General features: G+C 43.8%; 2 protein-coding genes across 3 annotated transcripts; both read right to left on the reverse strand.

Moving 5' to 3' along the window:
• Positions 1-1644: 1644 nt before the first annotated feature.
• lypla2 (lysophospholipase 2) lies at positions 1645-12679 on the reverse strand. Of its 2 annotated transcripts, none has more exons than XM_061256139.1 (10): positions 12538-12679; positions 9284-9376; positions 5360-5391; positions 4948-5013; positions 3873-3920; positions 3488-3558; positions 3333-3406; positions 3002-3103; positions 2594-2767; positions 1645-2499 (listed from the first exon to the last, which is right to left on the reverse strand). In XM_061256139.1, the coding sequence occupies exons 2-10, from the start codon at positions 9359-9361 to the stop codon at positions 2449-2451; spliced, it is 696 nt and encodes a 231-aa protein (XP_061112123.1). In that variant the 5' UTR covers positions 9362-9376; positions 12538-12679; the 3' UTR covers positions 1645-2448. The 2 variants fall into 2 exon arrangements, with proteins under 2 accessions (XP_061112123.1, XP_061112124.1); XM_061256140.1 differs by lacking the exon at positions 12538-12679 and adding an exon at positions 12439-12468.
• A 679-nt stretch (positions 12680-13358) lies between these two features.
• Positions 13359-17142, reverse strand: pithd1 (PITH (C-terminal proteasome-interacting domain of thioredoxin-like) domain containing 1). Its single transcript, XM_061253962.1, has 6 exons — positions 16752-17142; positions 16295-16338; positions 16017-16094; positions 14631-14735; positions 13976-14084; positions 13359-13683 (listed from the first exon to the last, which is right to left on the reverse strand). The coding sequence occupies exons 1-6, from the start codon at positions 16950-16952 to the stop codon at positions 13582-13584; spliced, it is 639 nt and encodes a 212-aa protein (XP_061109946.1). The 5' UTR covers positions 16953-17142; the 3' UTR covers positions 13359-13581.
• Positions 17143-17686: the final 544 nt, after the last annotated feature.

A 17686-nucleotide genomic window follows, 5' to 3' on the forward strand; every position in this document is an offset into this window, starting at 1 on the left:
CGAGAGGGCGAGCACAGGGGGAGAGAGGGGGAGCGAGAGGGCGAGCACAGGGGGAGAGAGGGGGAGCGAGAGGGCGAGCACAGGGGGAGAGAGGGGGAGCGAGAGGGCGAGCACAGGGGGAGAGAGGGGGAGCGAGGGGGCGAGCACAGGGGGAGAGAGGGGGCGAGCACAGGGGGAGAGAGGGGGAGCGAGAGGGCGAGCACAGGGGGAGAGAGGGGGCGAGCACAGGGGGAGAGAGGGGGAGCGAGAGGGCGAGCACAGGGGGAGAGAGGGGGCGAGCACAGGGGGAGAGAGGGGGAGCGAGAGGGCGAGCACAGGGGGAGAGAGGGGGAGAGAGGGGGAGAGAGGGGGCGAGCACAGGGGGAGAGAGGGGGAGCGAGAGGGCGAGCACAGGGGGAGAGAGGGGGCGAGCACAGGGGGAGAGAGGGGGAGCGAGAGGGCGAGCACAGGGGGAGAGAGGGGGCGAGCACAGGGGGAGAGGGTGGAATGGTGCAGAATCATATGTGGGGAGAAATTTTGCAATAGTGCTGACATGGAGGAAAAGACATTCTTCAAAAACATTCAATACATTTCCTTCTCTCTGAACCTTTTTGAAAATCAATGTAAGCACAAAAATCTATTCAGTGGGGGGAGAAAAACACAAAAGAGAAATTACACAACACCATTTTGCAGCTCTCCCTAGCTCTCATCCAGGGTTTAAGATCCTAGGTCTAGAACAGCTGTTGTTCACGATTATATAAAATAATATATCTGATAATTGCTTTTTTTTTCCTTATTAAAAAGCTTGATATTTGTAGTTATTTTAAATGATGTTTTGAGAGTAAAGTGAAACCTGACCTTGGACTCTCAGTTTGCTTGTGAGTGTCAGTAAATCATATCAAGATTGATCCAGAAAAGCATTTGTAATTTACCTCACCTTTGGCCAGTTCTAAAGAGGAACTGTAATCAGAAGCATTATACATTTTGGTTGTATTGCAACTTTCCACCTTCTGAACTTTAGGCTTTTTTCCTGTTGACCCTGTCCACCGTCCAATAACAAAGGTGCAGTCATGATTTCCACATCACCTGGCCAGTAGGAGCAGCCCCCACCCTGATACAACGATTGGAGTAAAAAGAAACTTGCTAAGACAACTAAAGTCCTGGGTGGGCCATATATTCAATAAGAGTTCACCCTGTACTGGTCTGCAGCTGGTGCCTACTGGAGTGAATCACACTGTTTAAGTTCACAACCAGAACTGCGTATTCAGCCGAATGACACAGAATCTCACATCATTCGCAGTACACAATATCATTTGAGAACCAACACAGAAAGGATAGCTGCCCGTTCAGGTTTTTTAAAATAATTATAGTATATTAAATAACACATTTCTAATGTATTTATTATTTTACAGAATCCATAAATGACATTACTGCACCTTGCACTCTGCAATAATGCACAGGAGATGTATCTCTTGAGTGCCCCCTTCAGGACTGTTAATAGAATTGCAAGCTCATTTTCATGAGTATTGTCTTCAAGCTGATTGCACAGCTCCAGTTTTATTTTCAACCCCTCTGACATCACATCACAATAAGTTACCCTGAAAAGCTACACAAATACCCTGAACTAACCCATATTTAAGAACAGAATAGTGGCAAATGCAAATGATCCATTAATTCCTTTATTTGAATTCATTAAGAGGTTTTATAGTCTGAGAAACCTTGCACAAGCAGGGGAACCCAAGTGCAGGAGATTCAGCACCAGGACCCGAGCAGGGGACCACAGCTGCGGCAGCAGGGCACTGTGGGTAAATCATGCGGAACAGAACAGCCTGAGTCACTCCAGACAGGACCAGAACACACAGAGCTCTCCAGATCAGAGAGGGTCCATCCCAATGCTTTCTGTTTAATAAGGGGGAAATGCTAGTAATACTTAGTTCCACTGATAAAGGAGAAGATGAAATAAGCATCCTCTAAACTGACCCACTTACTGACACGCACAGCATGAGAGGTTGCGAGTGTCCAGGGAGAGCGAGTGAGAAAAAGAGAGCACGAAGGAGAGAGGCAGAAAGAGCAAGGAAAGGCTGACGGAGAGGAAAGTGGAGAGAAGTGTACTGAAGTCCACTCTCGCTTGTAAGACTGCAAAACTTGCGCTGTTAATATTGAGCGCAGGCTTCAGTGTGTTTTGACAATGTGCGTTTACAAAGGGTTTACAGTGTTTCAGATGAGTTTTGGGAGTTTTATGTCAAATTTGAATTCATGCGAGCCTGTGTTAAAAGAAAGGCTTTGACGCATTACTATATGTAAAGTCAACATGTTCACAGTTTGAGGATGTCAATCTGTTCATAGATATTTGTGTGTGAGAGTGTATGTGAGATCTATATGGGGTGCTCATGGCTGTTTCCTATGGGGAGAATGGCAGGTCAGGGGTGAGTGGTCACTGTCTGCGGTCACAGCGGGAGTGAGGTGAGGTCAGATTTTGGGCAGATGCTCCTCAATGAACTCTTTCACCATCACCATCTCCTGCAAGAGAGACAGAGTGGGACATAAATACTTAATCAAAGAAGACTCACACACACTCATGTGCATTGCATACACAGCACACACACACACACACCTCAGGACAGGAGCAATGCATAAGATCAGGGAAGGTGTTGAATTTGTGTTTCTCAGGGGAAACGATGGTCTTCAGCTTGGTGGAGGTGAGCTGTCCATACCGCACTGGGATCATGGGGTCCGATTCCCCATGACACTGAAGGATGGGCATCTCCCTGTTGCTCTCGCTCGCCGCCTAGTGGCCAGACAAATAATTATCTATCCACTGCATCACCAGACACTTCCACACAAGATACATGAGGTTCCTCTTAGAACTCTGGATTCAATCATTATTTTGCTAACTGCCAATTCTCGCCAGATGGAGGAACAGAAATAAACAAAGTGCTTTGGACAGTTGGGATATCGGTGCGCGCGCACACACACACACACACAGACACAGATACAGATACACAGGATGTAGAGATCTTACCTGGGGGAAGGTCTTGTGAAGTGGCAACCAGCAACTAAGAGCGACCACACCTGCTAGCTGCTGCTGACAGGTGAGGGCAGTGTAGAGGGAGAGAGCGCCGCCCTGTTGGAATGGGAGTCTTATTCAGCACTGCATTGGAGTCTGCCTTTCCTCCCCACTGTCACCCTTGGCTTGTTCTTCACACTTGGTGATATCACACTTGTATTGCTCACACTAAAACTGATATTCTCCACTTTAAGGCACTCTGGCAAAGTCAGTATAAAGTCACTGTAATGAAAGGTGAAGTGTATTGTGGCAAATGCGGCAAAGCTGGGGGTCTCCTCATCCTCACCTGAGAAAACCCCCCCAGCATCACCCGATTGGGCGGGATGCCATTTTTTGCCTCGTGGTCGATGATGGCCAGAACTGCGGAGGAGAAAGGAGGATGAAAGCACAGCCAGAGGGAGGGGAAGGCGCTGGTTAAACTGAAGAGAGTCTGCTGCTTACTGTTCTCTGATGCTTTCTTAATCCCAGATTCATCCTCACGAGCATCAGGACTCAATCCTATCAGGTCAAACCTGCAGAGTACATCCCAATAAGTATGTTTTCAGATAACCAGCTCCACATTAATTAACCTTGGCACACTGCTATAAATAATGAGTGGATGATTTATGACTACACTACATGCTTTTTTTATACTTCAAAAACAACATCAGCCATCATAAAAGGAACAGGCAAATTTCCATTGGCTTGTCATGCACTCATAAAATGCATCTAATCCTTTCCACATTATTCATAAGTATTGAGCCAGTGGCTGTTCAAACTTGGCCTGGAGTATGGTACTCTGGAGCAGGGGCATGCACCAGAGAGATAGAAACAGGAATGGACTCACCATGACGGCATGGAGATTTTCATATTGAGAGTGACAGGCATTGAAGGCCTATGAACAGAAAAACAGACAGTAATCAGTTCTCCTGGCAGAGACACACACTACCTCATTACAGAGGTACGAGTGTACAGGTAGTCGTCGACTTATGACTGTAATTGGTTCCGACCGACCGGTCGTAAGTGGAACTGGTCGTAAGTCGGCCTATGTTATAATTATCTTACATATATTATACTGTGTAATGATATTATAATCATCTTTAAGTCATGTTTTATCAATATTTTCTTCACAGTCGTGGTCGTAAAGGCGAACGGTCGTAAGTTGCATAGGTCATAAGTCGACGATTACCTGTACAAAAAGTTAAATGGAAAACAAAAACATTTTCTGGTGCAAATGACACAGTAGTTTTACATGTGAACAACAGTGTCAAACTTTAGGATGTCAGATTGAGCAACGGGAAATCTAGACGATGCAAAAGTAAACTGACACAGACATACGCGTCACTCCAAACTGACACAGATATACATGTGACTCCAGACTGACACACAGACATACGCGTGGTGACAAACTGACACACAATCATACGCGTAACTCCAAACTGACACACAGACATACGCATGACTCCAAACTGACACACAGATATACGTGTGACTCCAAACTGACACAGACATACACGTCACTCCAAACTGACACACAGACATAAGTGTGACTCCAGACTGACAGACATACGCATGGTGACAAACTGACACACAGACATACGCATGGTGACAAACTGACACACAATCATACGCGTGACTCCAAACTGACAGTTATACATGTGACTCCAAACTGACACAGACTAACGCGTCACTCCAAAGTGACACAGATATACGCGTGACTCCAAACTCACAGACAGACTTACGCATGGGGACAAACTGACACACAGACTTACGCATGGGGACAAACTGACACACAGACTTACGCATCACTCCAAACTGACACACAGACTTACGCATCACTCCAAACTGACACACAGACTTACGCCTCACTCCAAACTGACACACAGACTTACGCATCACTCCAAGCTGACACACAGACTTACGCGTGGGGACAAATGTACTTCACATATGGCAACCTATTCTTTCTCAATTCTTCTGCCCAACCATGCCTGAAGGAGAGATTATAAAGGGAGAGGGGCACAGGAAGAATAGTTAACTCAATAGTTAAGTCACAGGGATATTTGAAACCAACCAAATGCAAATATTGTAATACATATACAATATGCCAGAACATGAAAATTAACAATTGAGACTTGACACAAAATATTATTAAAAATACATATTTAATTCACAGCAACTACTAACAACTGCCATGAAAGAATCATGCCCTAGGGTCGTGTGTGTGTGTGTGTGTGTGTGTGTGTGTGCACGTGTGTGTGCGTAAGGAAAATTTCATCTTGAAAAGACCTGGAACACTCGTGGACCAATACAAACACAAAGAAAAACAGCATTTACCCTGTATCTCCCAGCCCATGAAGGAAGATCACCTATGTAGAGAAGAAAGATACTTCAATTAATGACATGTTCAGCAGAGCCCACTTAGGGATTAGTCCCATTCTCCAGCACAAAATGTTTGTGAGTGAGTGTGAGTGTGAGATTGCCTGATCCTGGATCAGCTCTAGAGCATTGCAAAACAAAATCATAAAGCAACTTTACAAGCTGTGCTTGTGCTAATGCAGGGCTTGACAATTAAATAAGGTCACCTAATTCTGACGGTAGCTAATTTAGTCAGACTTACCCCTCCGGTTTGGCAGGAGGCTCCTTTGACGTTCAAATTGAGATGCACAGCAGTTTCAATGAACTCAATGTTTCAATGTAGCTTATAGCTCATGCTGCATACAAGCTCCCAACCTGACAACTGCATTTCATGACTCATGCACTCAGCGGCTAAAGCACTAAGCAGACGGCCAGCTCCTGCATCCTTCCACCTTCTATCTCAACTATTGACAGGACGTCCTGAGTATCGGGTGTTATATAACATAACAGAACATACATTTGCTACAGTACTGTCCTCAGCCACACCCCTTATTGAATAAACCAAAGTATTAATTTAGAACATTCAATGTAAAGAATGCAGAACTGGCATCAGGTGGATGTAGACCAGTGTTTCTTCTAGGGACCCACTATGTATGCTGGTTTATGTACAAACCATTGTCACAAGCTGTGCATTGTAATGACTTGTTCTTAGACGTTCTATGTCCATTGAAGAACTTAAAGCCACATTATGCCAGAAATAGCTGCGTATACCCTAAAAAAACAAATGTCCCATCTTCAAAAAGCTATTAATTTTAATCAGTCAGACCAACTTACACTTTCATTTAGTGTGCTATATTTACCATCTGGCGAATAAATACAATTGATTTAAGGTTTTATTTTCATTTAATGAATTGTAAACTGGTGAAATCAGGTGCGTCCCATTTGCTTAGACCGTGTTGATTCAATGACAAACTGCGCGCTGTTATTTTAAACCGTCAAATGCCGCTGTTCGACGTTGGATTTCTTATTTCATTTTTTTAAATCCAACGTTCGTTAAGCCGGGGCCGTTTTTTACTGCGGAAACACTGAATATGCGAGATGCGGTGTGATAACTTTGCCAAGATCATCATCATAATAGCTAACTAGGACATTAAGAATTCTATCCATGTTCAGGCTTGTAGACTCATCAGCATTTAAGGAAAACATTCCTTTTTTCAACTTCCATGCTTCCATGTCCATGGCACGGTGGCTGACGGACTGACAGAAGCTCCATTCTCATTTGATTAAAAAACTGCCTTACTCGCACACCATTGGTAATTGAAGAATAATTGCTTGCAAGACTGAACGAGATTGGATAGGACGCATCCAGAACAAAAAAAAGACACGAGGGATCGTGTTATGACATTAACGTTTTAAGACCTTGCATGTTACATCCTATTGACATATAACACGGAATTAAATTCCTCCATTATATACTATAATTTTAGGGGGAATTAGCAAAGTTAAGCATTATCTTGACTTGGCCGGGGAGTGGTTGTTGCGTTTTCTTTTACACATCAGAGAACAGCAATATTAGTTTGTGGAAAAAAGGAAAGGCCGGAATCCGGCACCATGCCTGAGAACTTTTATGCCCTGCATGACACTCCCACGAAAATTCGGTAACGTAAGCATACAAATATCAGGGAACCTAACTTGGTTAGCCTGAGCGATATGACGGACAGCAGGACGAGCTTTTAGATTTTCATGAAGAAATACAAGCTTATAGTTTTGAACCAGAATTTACAGAGAAAGAATTGCGCGAGCGAAAGAGACAGAAAGCAGAGGACGAGGCAGCCGAAGCTAACAGGATTAAGCATAACATTTCAAAAAATATGACGATGCTGGTAAAACAAGGCAACTATTGGTTTTCGATCATGTGGTGGAAATGATAAAACATTATGTACTGCCCAGAATACAGCCCTTATGGCCATGACAAGACAACAAATAATTCATTGGTTGAAATGAGAGAGGCCTTTTGATGTAGGGGGAAAAAAACAAAACATGTTCAGGAATGTTCTGTCACAGATTCTGTGTGGATGTGCAACTGAGAATATCTGAATTGTTATGCGCTACTGAGCGGTGTAGCCACTGTAGCTACTCCGCTGCAGAACAGAAGCACCCTGTTCTGGCTGTAGCCCTGGGGCTCACCGATTGCCTGCTACTTTACTGGTGCAAATGTTCACTTGACCTCATGGGACAGTGAGTTTTTCTGCTGCTGGGTTTTTTTTTTTGGTGCAGTAACTTGAATGAAAATAGTTGTGTGCAGAAGGGCAGGGACCAAAAAAATGTGGAGCTACTGCAATATGTAGGACAAAACATGGACAATAAGAGGATTTCATTGTTATTGTTCACACTCGGGCGGCACGGATGGTGCAGTGGGTAGCACTGCCGCCTCACAGCAAGGAGGTCCTGGGTTCGAATCCCCATCGGCCAGGGCCTCTCTGTGCGGAGTTTGCATGTTCTCCCTGTGTCTGCGTGGGTTTCCTCCGGGTACTCCGGTTTCCTCCCACAGCTATTTGCTATTTGCGTTACTGTCACCTTCCTGTCAGCTTTGACCAGACTGGCCCTTCTCCACTGACTTCTCTAATTAACAAGCCGTTTTTGCCCACAGAACTGTTGCTCACTGGAAGTTTTTTTGTTTTTCCCACCATTCTCTGCAAGCCTTGGTGACTGTTGTGCATGAAAATCCCAGAAGATCAGTAGTTTCTGAGAAATCCAAACCACCCTGTCTGTCACCAACAGTCACCTATGTACACCTACTTTATCTGATTATCTAATCAGCCAATTGTGTGGCAGCAGTGCAACGCATACAATCATGTAGATACGGGTCAGGAGCTTTGGTTAATGTTCACATCAACCATCAGAATGGGGGAAAAAGTGACCGTGGAATGATTGTTGGTGGCAGACAGGGTGGTTTGAGTATCTCAGAAACTGCTGATCTCCTGGGATGTCCATGCACACTAGTCTCTAGAGTTTGCAAAGAATGGTGCAAAAAACTAAAACATCCAGTGAGCAGCAGTTCTGCATGCAGAAACGCCTTGTTAATGAGAGAGGTCTGAGGAGAATGGCCAGACAGGTCACAGCTGATAGGAAGATGACAGTAATGCAAATAGCCACATATTACAACAGTGGCATGCAGAAGAGCATCTTTGAACATGTCAAACCAGTAAGTGGACAGGCTACAACATTGAGCAGTAAGCCTCCGAGTGCTGCAGTGAGCAGTAAGCCTCAGTGTTGCAGTAAGCCTCAGTGTGTTGTGTTTAGCAGTAAGCGTCAGTGTGCTGTAAGCCTCAGTGTGTTGCAGTGAGCAGTAAGCTTCAGTGTTGCCGTGAGCCTCAGTGTGCTGTGTTTAGCAGTAAGCTTCAGTGTTGCAGTGAGCCTCAGTGTGTTGTGTTTAGCAGTAAGCCTCAGTGTGCTGTAAGCCTCAGTGTGTTGCAGTGAGCAGTAAGCTTCAGTGTTGCAGTAAGCCTCAGTGTGCTGTGTTTAGCAGTAAGGCTCAGTGTGCTGTAAGCCTCAGTGTGTTGCAGTGAGCAGTAAGCTTCAGTGTTGCAGTAAGCCTCAGTGTGCTGTGTTTAGCAGTAAGCTTCAGTGTTGCAGTAAGCCTCAGTGTGTTGTGTTGAGCAGTAAGCCTCAGTGTTGCAGTGAGCCTGTGTGTTGTGTTTAGCAGTAAGCCTCAGTGTTGCAGTGAGCCTCAGTGTGTTGTGTTGAGCAGTAAGCCTCAGTGTTGCAGTGAGCCTGTGTGTTGTGTTTAGCAGTAAGCCTCAGTGTTGCAGTGAGCAGTGTGTTGTGTTGGGCAGTAAGCCTCAGTGTTGCAGTGAGCAGTGTGTTGTATTGAGCAGTGAGCCTTTGAATCCGGTCTCTCACCGCAGCAGTCTCCTTCTCCTGCCCGGACACAGTCACAGCCTCGGCAAGCAGCAGCGAAGACATGTTGTTGCCACACATACACTGTAAGGGGTGCTACAGAGAGATCAGGAGGAAAGAAAAGGCATTTGAGCTTTTACAAAGCTGTATCCTGCCATTTTATTTACAAAAATATTTCACTGTTTTCATAATTCCCCATGGAAGCCATAACACCCACCCCTATATACAAAAAATGTGTCCAATTCACATTCAGAATTTCAATCATCAGCTCATCTCCCAGTAGAGAACTTACTCGACAGATAATATTCCAGTAAAGCTCCTTAAAGTCTCTGACACATAATATTCCAGTAACGATAGTCATTTAATCAGGTACTAAAAGCTTACATGAATCAGAGTAAGAGGGTTAAACAAAGCAGTAGCCTTTCCTCAGCACTTATCAGGCTGCATCTGTTCACAGTGATATTTTAATTATCCCTCTGAATGGTGAGTAGACTGTGTTTGGCAAATAATGAGAGTTCAGGCCAGTATTAACAATATTATTCACATTTCCATTATCCATCCATCCATTATCTGAACCCGCTTATCCTGATCAGGGTCGCAGGGGGCTGGAGCCTATCCCAGCATACATTGGGCGAAAGGCAGGAATACACCCTGGACAGGTCGCCAGTCTATCGCAGAGCACACACACCATTCACTCACACACTCATACCTATGGGCAATTTAGACTCTCCAATCAGCCTAACGTGCATGTCTTTGGACTGTGGGAGGAAACCGGAGTACCCGGAGGAAACCCACGCAGACACGGGGAGAACATGCAAACTCCGCACAGAGAGGCCCTGGCCGACGGGGATTCGAACCCAGGACCTCCTTGCTGTGAGGCGACAGTGCTACCCACTGCACCATCCGTGCCGCCCATTTCCATTATATTCATGGATTTGGACTTCTACTGGTCTGAATGCTTTGCCACCATAGAGAGAGAATGAGAAGACGGGACTGCAGGCCATTTCTTCCGGTCTAAAATAAATATTTTATTGGACTTTTATCCCTCTGACTCAAGTGTTATACAAACAGCAAACTGAGAATAAAATTATGTGAAAATTATCGTGTCTGCAAGGAAGTGAAAGGGCAACTAAGAGAGTGAAAAAGAAACAAAATTAGAATTTCATCTAATTGAACTTTACCTTTACCTAGCTTTACTGGCACAGTACATGCAATTACTATCATTCACACAAAATAAAACCCAGTTAGGAACAGAGTGGATGATGAACGGGTTCTACAGAACACAGAAAAACAGACACTCTTGTCAGCTGATCCTGAAACTCATTAGCCAAGCATACCTGAAGTGTAATAGGGGTCAATCTGAGCAAACTGAATTGGGGGTTGGATGGGAAATGGTTAACAGAAAAATAAGCAACTCTTATGTTACTTCACTGAACTATCAAGGTGCATGGCGAGATAGAAAACAGCAGCAGCTACACTTGAAAATTTGAACCAATAAAATTACTTAAGTTTCAGCACTAACATTCTTCATCAGACAAATAAAACAAGATAATACTTATAAATAAATGCATTTATTTGTCTGAGGAAAACCCTGACAATGGTTAGTGCCAAAACACATCAGTTCTCCAACTTTGTCCCCTTTTTTGTCTTGCTAATCTCCTGAGAATGACAATGCATCTAGATGTCAATAGTGGGACCCCGTACACAACTACAGCCAATAAAAGCATGACCATTCTGAATTAATATAATCTATTGTCTCATTGCTGGTTCGATTCCACCCAGGGTATGTGGAAGTGTCTGTGAGCAAGACACCTAACCCCTAAATGCTTCTGACAAGCTGGTTGGTGCTGGTATGGGTGAATGAGAAGCATCAATTGTACAGCGCTTTGGATAAAGGTGCTATATAAATGCCAACCATTTACCATTTCCTTGTAAAACAGACTTCCTTATTGGCAGTCCTTAAGCAGACAACACAGGCGCCTCACTCCATTCGGCTATGGATAATTTATAGTTGGCTAAGGCCAAGGTAATTATGACGCACCAGTTCGCTTTAATGGTTAACGCAGCAAAATGCTCACACTCCGTGTGCGAGGTGGAGAGACAAGTTCATGGTCACCTCTAACAGGCTGTTTCTTTGGTTTGTGTGTGTGTGTGTGTTGCTTGAGTGTATGCGACATCGGTATGGACATCACGAGTTTCCATCTGACTTGTATTAAACAAGCGCCTTCCCCCTCCCCTCACTGATAACCGTTTGAGGTGTGCGTTTCAACTGAAGTTCCAGTTAAATTGAATAAAGTTACCGAATGACTACTAACAACTAAAACGGTTTACAACGCATCGGGTAGTTGGCGTATCTCCAATAACTGAAAACAGAAGGCGACAGCTGTCGGGCAGTCTATTTTCTTGAGAACAGTGAGCAGCTGTGCAGAATAATTCAATTGGAAACTGTGTTGACATCAATTTCGTTTGTCAACTCAAGTCACTAAAGCAAGCTAATGTTGGCTAGATATCCATTGGTCGTTTTAATTCAGTAGCCATATTATCGGGGCCATAAAAGCTACCCAACTATCTCCAGATATGTTCTGCCGACATAACTTCACAAATTAGAAAGTACAAATGGGAAAGAATTCGATCTCCGTTTACACCTGACGTTGTGATTTGGTATAGGATGTGAACCGCATTGACAAGCCATGCACAACCACATTCGTTTCGACCGTAAAACAATTTCTGTTTCTTTCTCGCTTAGGTTAGCAGGGATAACGTTAGCTTGCAAGCTAACTTGAATAAAACGCACATAATTCGGCATAAAAGGTGAAGCACTGAATGAGAGGAAGGAGAGGAGGGAGGGGGGAGGGGGATGAAGAAACAATAAGAGGGTCAGGGGGAAAGTGAAGCGGCTTAACTGTTTAGTTAAATTACCACAATTCAAGACAAAACGATAACGGACACAAAGCCGCTGGACTGAATCAGTCATACATGATGTTATGTCCCTGCAACCAGCCCGCTTAATCACGTTTTAGCTACATTCTCACAATGAAGCTGAAACCACACAGCGCAATCAGTCTCCTTCCTCCCTTTCCGTGCCCTCTCAACCCAGTCCGCACGAACTGGGGCCCGCTCTCCCCGGTAAACCCGTTTCCCTCCGCTTCGACACCCACCGGCTTAAGTGAGACAGTCGATTTGGTTCAGAATCGAATCGAACAGGATAAATGAGTAACATTTAACTGCGGCCCATAAATACAAATTCGTACACTCACCGCTTGCTATCCCAGATCGCGACGGAACTTCCGCTACTGTTGCCGAAGAGAGGCGGGGATAGAGCGCAGTGAGGTCATTGTTCCCACACACTGCTTCTCCTGCCACACGCCCGCGCTATTTTTTTTAACACGTTCAATTACTGACGGGATCGGGATGCATGGGAGTAATGTGGAAGCAAAACCAGCAAATTGTCAAAATAATATAAATATGCGGTTACAGAATATTATTGAATTCCCGATAGAATGACTTGAAAAGTAAAGATATTAAAAGTTGATAACGATACAGCAAGATATGTGGCACCACATTCGTGCGTTGTGATGGGAAGCTTCATTTAAATGTATTCCTGCTTTATGGTGAAAGCTGTTTGTATGTTTCTCAATTCGCATTGTAATTATAACCCACGCGCCTACTGTGACTACACACTGCCACTGCATTAATAATGTAATGGAATTAGAGTGCAACTGATCCAAGTGTACACAACACAAGCGGGTTCATGTGGTTGGGTGCGGTAAAAACGAACTATAAAAAGCCTTATAGCGATTAAAATAGCTATGCTATCCCTGGGACTCAGCATAAAGAGTTAAGTTCAAATATTACTTGCAGGCCCAAACCGAGAAATGGAAATCAGACTGCAGCTAGTACTGGAGTCCTTCCAGGATTTTTTTTTTACTACTGTGCTAGGATGTTCCGTTGCAAAGCAAACAGAAGATGGCGCAGTGTGCCTCACCCCGATCCTTAGAAAAGCAGGGAAAGTATTTTGTGTACACAAATGTGCTAAATCCTTTCCTTTCTCCAGATCAATAAAAAAAAAAAGACACACTTTTCATGTTCCACACTTTATTGTTACCAATTATCTTACAGCAAAAAGAATTTCAACCCAACAACTGACCAGCTCAAACAGATTCATCGGACCAGAATTTTAAGCGACTGCTTTGCAAGCCCATCGATCCATCCCTCCATATCCATAACGATCAGTACGGTTTCGGACTCATTGCAGTAAATGCTGAATGCCTTCAATGCGTCTTCTCCTCGGGTTCTCTTCCTCATGATATGAAGTGTGTCTGAGGCGTGATGGTGTCCACTTTGTGATCCGCTGGGTTGGCTGCTGACTCGTAGTTACAGATTGTTACCTCGTGCCTGTGTGCCTGGAAGACAGGTAGGGGAGTTTGAGGGAAATAAAGATTTGTGGCAACATGATGCCAAACATCCACAGAGTAACTGAGTGCTACAAAGCACATACAATGAACATTTCACATTTCAGATTGTCAATTCCACTTTTTTAGCCTTACTTATCTGCTCAGTTGACTATTTGGCAAATGTATGAAGGGATGTGGTCAAAAAAATAAAATCTTTTGATGGAAGGAAGGAAGATGGATGAAACCCAGAGCTTATGGTCTTTAAGTTTAACTATCCCAGATGCACAATCGCTCTTCTCACCTCTGTGAACTCCCCACGCAGCCCAATGTAGTAGACCCTCGTTGACTCTGCCCCGAAGTTCCGGGACAGGTGGATGGACAGGTGTTCAACATTGGAGAAACGCGCAATCCTAAAAGAGATGAGCTCTCAGTGGAGGTAAAACTGGGATAAAAAAAATCTTGATGAAGACTTCTCTAGTCTACTCCAGAGAGTAGGGAAGAATGACAGTTTGCTAACAAACTGAAAGTTTGAAGTTCTTAAAATCTATTCAGACACAGAATCAAGCAGAAAAGGATCTGAAAGACAACATTGTTGTGAAAAATAGATCTCTGCGATCAAGGCCGATTAACCGTTTCTAACAAACCTTTTACAAAAGAGCTATGAAAACTACAAATGTACAATGGCTGAAAATCAAAAGGTACCTATTAAGCTTTCTCCTGGTTACTTTTAGAACTAGAATTCTCCCCAAGCACATTGAGCCATTAATGCTCGACTGCCATCAAACTATTCTGACTTCATGATCTCTATCCCAATCTGTACCCTCAATACAAAGGGCACTGCACGTTTAACCATCACCAGAACTGGCCTGAAATTTGATGGTAACTATTTTTAAGTTTAGAGTAGTTTAACTGAAGATAGATAGGTAGATAGAAAGACAAAGGTAGAGAGATCTTACTTTGCAGGATATTCCAGCTCCGCAAACGGGTCTCTATTCAGACGGAAGGCCTGCTCTGGCTCTCTGCCTGTGTCATCAAATGACATGTGGGGTATATTCTTATACCTGAGGGTCGAAAGAGTCCACACATTCAGGGGGTCACTCCCTGTGAAATTAAAATAAGACTGACGTGGCACTTCATGTCCCGAAAACTAAGAAGGGATTGACAGATTGTGCATTTAGATACAAGTGTCAAATCTGTGATATATTCCTGAAACATAATCCTAATCTTGCCGGTGTTGCCTTTGAATGACAGCACCACAGAGCAGTACTTGATTGGCCGCAGTGCTGCCCAGGGAACGAGGGTTTAAGCTGAAAAGTGGGGCTGTGTGATATAGCATTGTGGTACGTGAAATTATTTTTTTAGCACAACATGAACTATCTCTAGCAGGTAGGTTTGGTTCCTTCTGTTTCGTCTTTAATCATACTTGATATGGCAGCACATCTCCAAACTTCAGTGAAATGCTTCTGGGGGAGAAAAAAAACACACCACTTATATCTATTCAACATTGGTTAACTTGCCTATTAGTTTTGAAAAACACATTGCTTACGTTATGCTCTTTGTCCTTGCTGTCATGTTTTTATCTACCACAAGGAAACCACATGGCTCTGTTGCTGTGATATGAACATTGAAAAGATACTAATGAAATCTTTTCCCCCTGGAAGAATTTCACTTTGGCTCAGAAAATTAGGTGTGCTACCACATCAGGTATGATTAAGAAATCAAACACCACATGCAGGAGATAGTTGTTACTGTGCTTACAAAAAAGTTGTTATACTGCGATGGCTATAAGGCCCAGCCCTACTGCAATGGTATTTCACATTTCCTCAAACAATGAGTGCCTCCTTTGGTCATTCAGGCACTTACAGTTTGCATGTCCATCAGTGCGAGCAGTGCAGTCCCCCCTCCCGGGAGAGTGAAATACAGAGTGAAAAGAAGCAGTACTCGGCTACCAGCATTTTAGAGGACAATCTATGCATTTAAATTTTGAGAGATGGGGAGGGCCTAGAAATAATACAAAATTACATCATTTTTCTAGGACAATACAATTAAATTCATAGTTCTTTAAGATGAATTTTGAAATGGCACTTGGCAAAAAGACTCAATCCTTGGCAATAGCTCTTTATAGTGAAGGAGACTCCAAATTCATTCAGATACACAGCCATTTTGTCCACAGTGGACAAAAGTCTGCAAGACAACAGTGTCAATGGAGACTTACTTTATTCATTCCATATTTCATTTCAACTAGACCCAACCCACTCTGCAACTTTTGCCCCCTTTTAAAAGATAAAAAAGAAAAGCAACAGAAATATTCTTTAGGGGGGCTGAACACTGTACTCACTCACAGTCTCATTTCAGCAGGATGTGAATCATCGTCCTCTCCGGCAATGATAATTCCTTTCAACTTCACGCTGCCGGTGAACCTGGAGAAACGGCAACCATATGAGGGGGGGACTCAGGACCGGAGAAATTGGCCAGCAGGGAGGTACAGATCAGTACTTAATCATTAGAACAGCAATGCACAAGAGAGGAGAATGAGGGTGCAAGTGTGTGTCCAAGGGTACACAAGGAGGAGGTGAGCATGTATCACTTCAGCAGGTGAGGGGAGAAACTGTCAACTCACGGGATATTAAATAGGAGCTCCTCATCAGCATCACTCTCGACAAACTGCAGGAGAAGGAGAGGGTGAATGCGAGAATGTGTGAGCAATCCTTCTCACAGAAATCCATCTCATCGGGAGAATTATGGAAAATGTGCATGCCTCTTCCAACTGTCTATCAAAACCCAAAACAATAATCTATAATCATTCAGGAATAATTTCTAGAAGGGTGATGCTTATATCAAAACATGCCCCAAATATTCATTTTTGGAAAAAGCTGGTGTGCATGCAACATCATTACCCAGCAAAAAAAAGTAAATGGACACTTGAGGCATGCAAAATTACGGCTGGAGACAATATGGCAGCCCTCACAACATAATTGCACAGTAACACGACAGAAAATTTGGAATATGCTAGATTAGGCTACTACATCGCCTTCCACACCGCACTCGTGCTGCTCTCCCAGGATTTGGGCAGGTACCTTTTCTCGGTCTGTACGTTTATCCCAGGGCTTGAACACAAGTTTCCCGTCACCGTCTCGGCTCTCGTTAAGGCACTGTAATTTCTCGATGTCAATGCGCTGATACAGACCGTACTCTAGGCCCCGTTCTGCGGGCTCGTGTTCGGCTTGGCAACCGCAGCCATGGCCGTGGCCGCCGTGTCCATGACCGTGACCGGACATCCTTCAGTCCACAAGATCTTCGCTAGACAGAATCTGACGCGCACAACTACAAACTGTGCGAAGTAGGTGCCCACAGCTCAGTAGCTCTTCACGTTGGTCCGTTGTCGTTGTGACATGACAATTTCAACGTGATCAGGGAAGAGATTCCGGACACGTGACCATTACCATCCAATCATGTATAGATGCGGAAAATGTGTCGCCATTTCCCCCAAACTAAATTCAAAGGTATGGATTATGATTGGCTTGTGTCTCCCCACTCAATATGCTCGCCAAATAAAGTTAAATGCGTTAAATAAATAGCAGGTAGTCTGTGTCCAAAGCCAGAAATATATTTTTTAGCGCTACATGGAATATGGAATATCCTACGTTAAAATAGGCGTCAGTATATACCTACTGCAAATGCAAATGTCTACCCTGATTGTATAATTCAGTGCTACCATTTAAAAAAAAAAAAGCGTAACTGGCTTATATTCATCATCAACACACGAGAATTAAAACACACAGATGAGAACCTGGAACCGACTACTGCCTTCAGATATTGCATTGCGAGATGCAAAGTACCATGGTAATGATTTATTCCGTGATACATTGTTGATGCAGAAGGGTATAAACAATCGGAAGTGAAGGCAAATTTAAAGTGTACAAGTTTCATTATATGCCGATATCAATTGTTAAGGGTTTGTGCATTAGTGCACAGAGACAAATGTATATGATGTCTGATAAGCAAATCGCCC

The sequence above is a fragment of the Conger conger genome, chromosome 9, assembly GCF_963514075.1.
Source record: "Conger conger chromosome 9, fConCon1.1, whole genome shotgun sequence".
NCBI classification, from domain to species: domain Eukaryota; kingdom Metazoa; phylum Chordata; class Actinopteri; order Anguilliformes; family Congridae; genus Conger; species Conger conger.

Bases quoted from the DNA above. Each gene is read 5' to 3' on its own strand.
- pithd1 (XM_061253962.1), bottom strand. From the start codon at position 16,952: ATGTCCGGTCACGGTCATGGACACGGCGGCCACGGCCATGGCTGCGGT. The intron at 16,339-16,751 runs GTACCTGCCCAA...CTTCTCCTGCAG, and splicing joins AACGTACAGACCGAGAAAAG to TTTGTCGAGAGTGATGCTGA. The intron at 13,684-13,975 runs GTGAGAAGAGCG...CCTGTCTTCCAG, and splicing joins TGCGTGGGGAGTTCACAGAG to GCACACAGGCACGAGGTAAC.
- lypla2 (XM_061256139.1), bottom strand. From the start codon at position 9,361: ATGTGTGGCAACAACATGTCTTCGCTGCTGCTTGCCGAGGCTGTGACT. The intron at 5,392-9,283 runs GTGAGAGACCGG...TTCTCTACATAG, and splicing joins AGGAGAAGGAGACTGCTGCG to GTGATCTTCCTTCATGGGCT. The intron at 2,500-2,593 runs GTGTGTGTGTGT...TCTCTCTTGCAG, and splicing joins TGCATTGCTCCTGTCCTGAG to GAGATGGTGATGGTGAAAGA.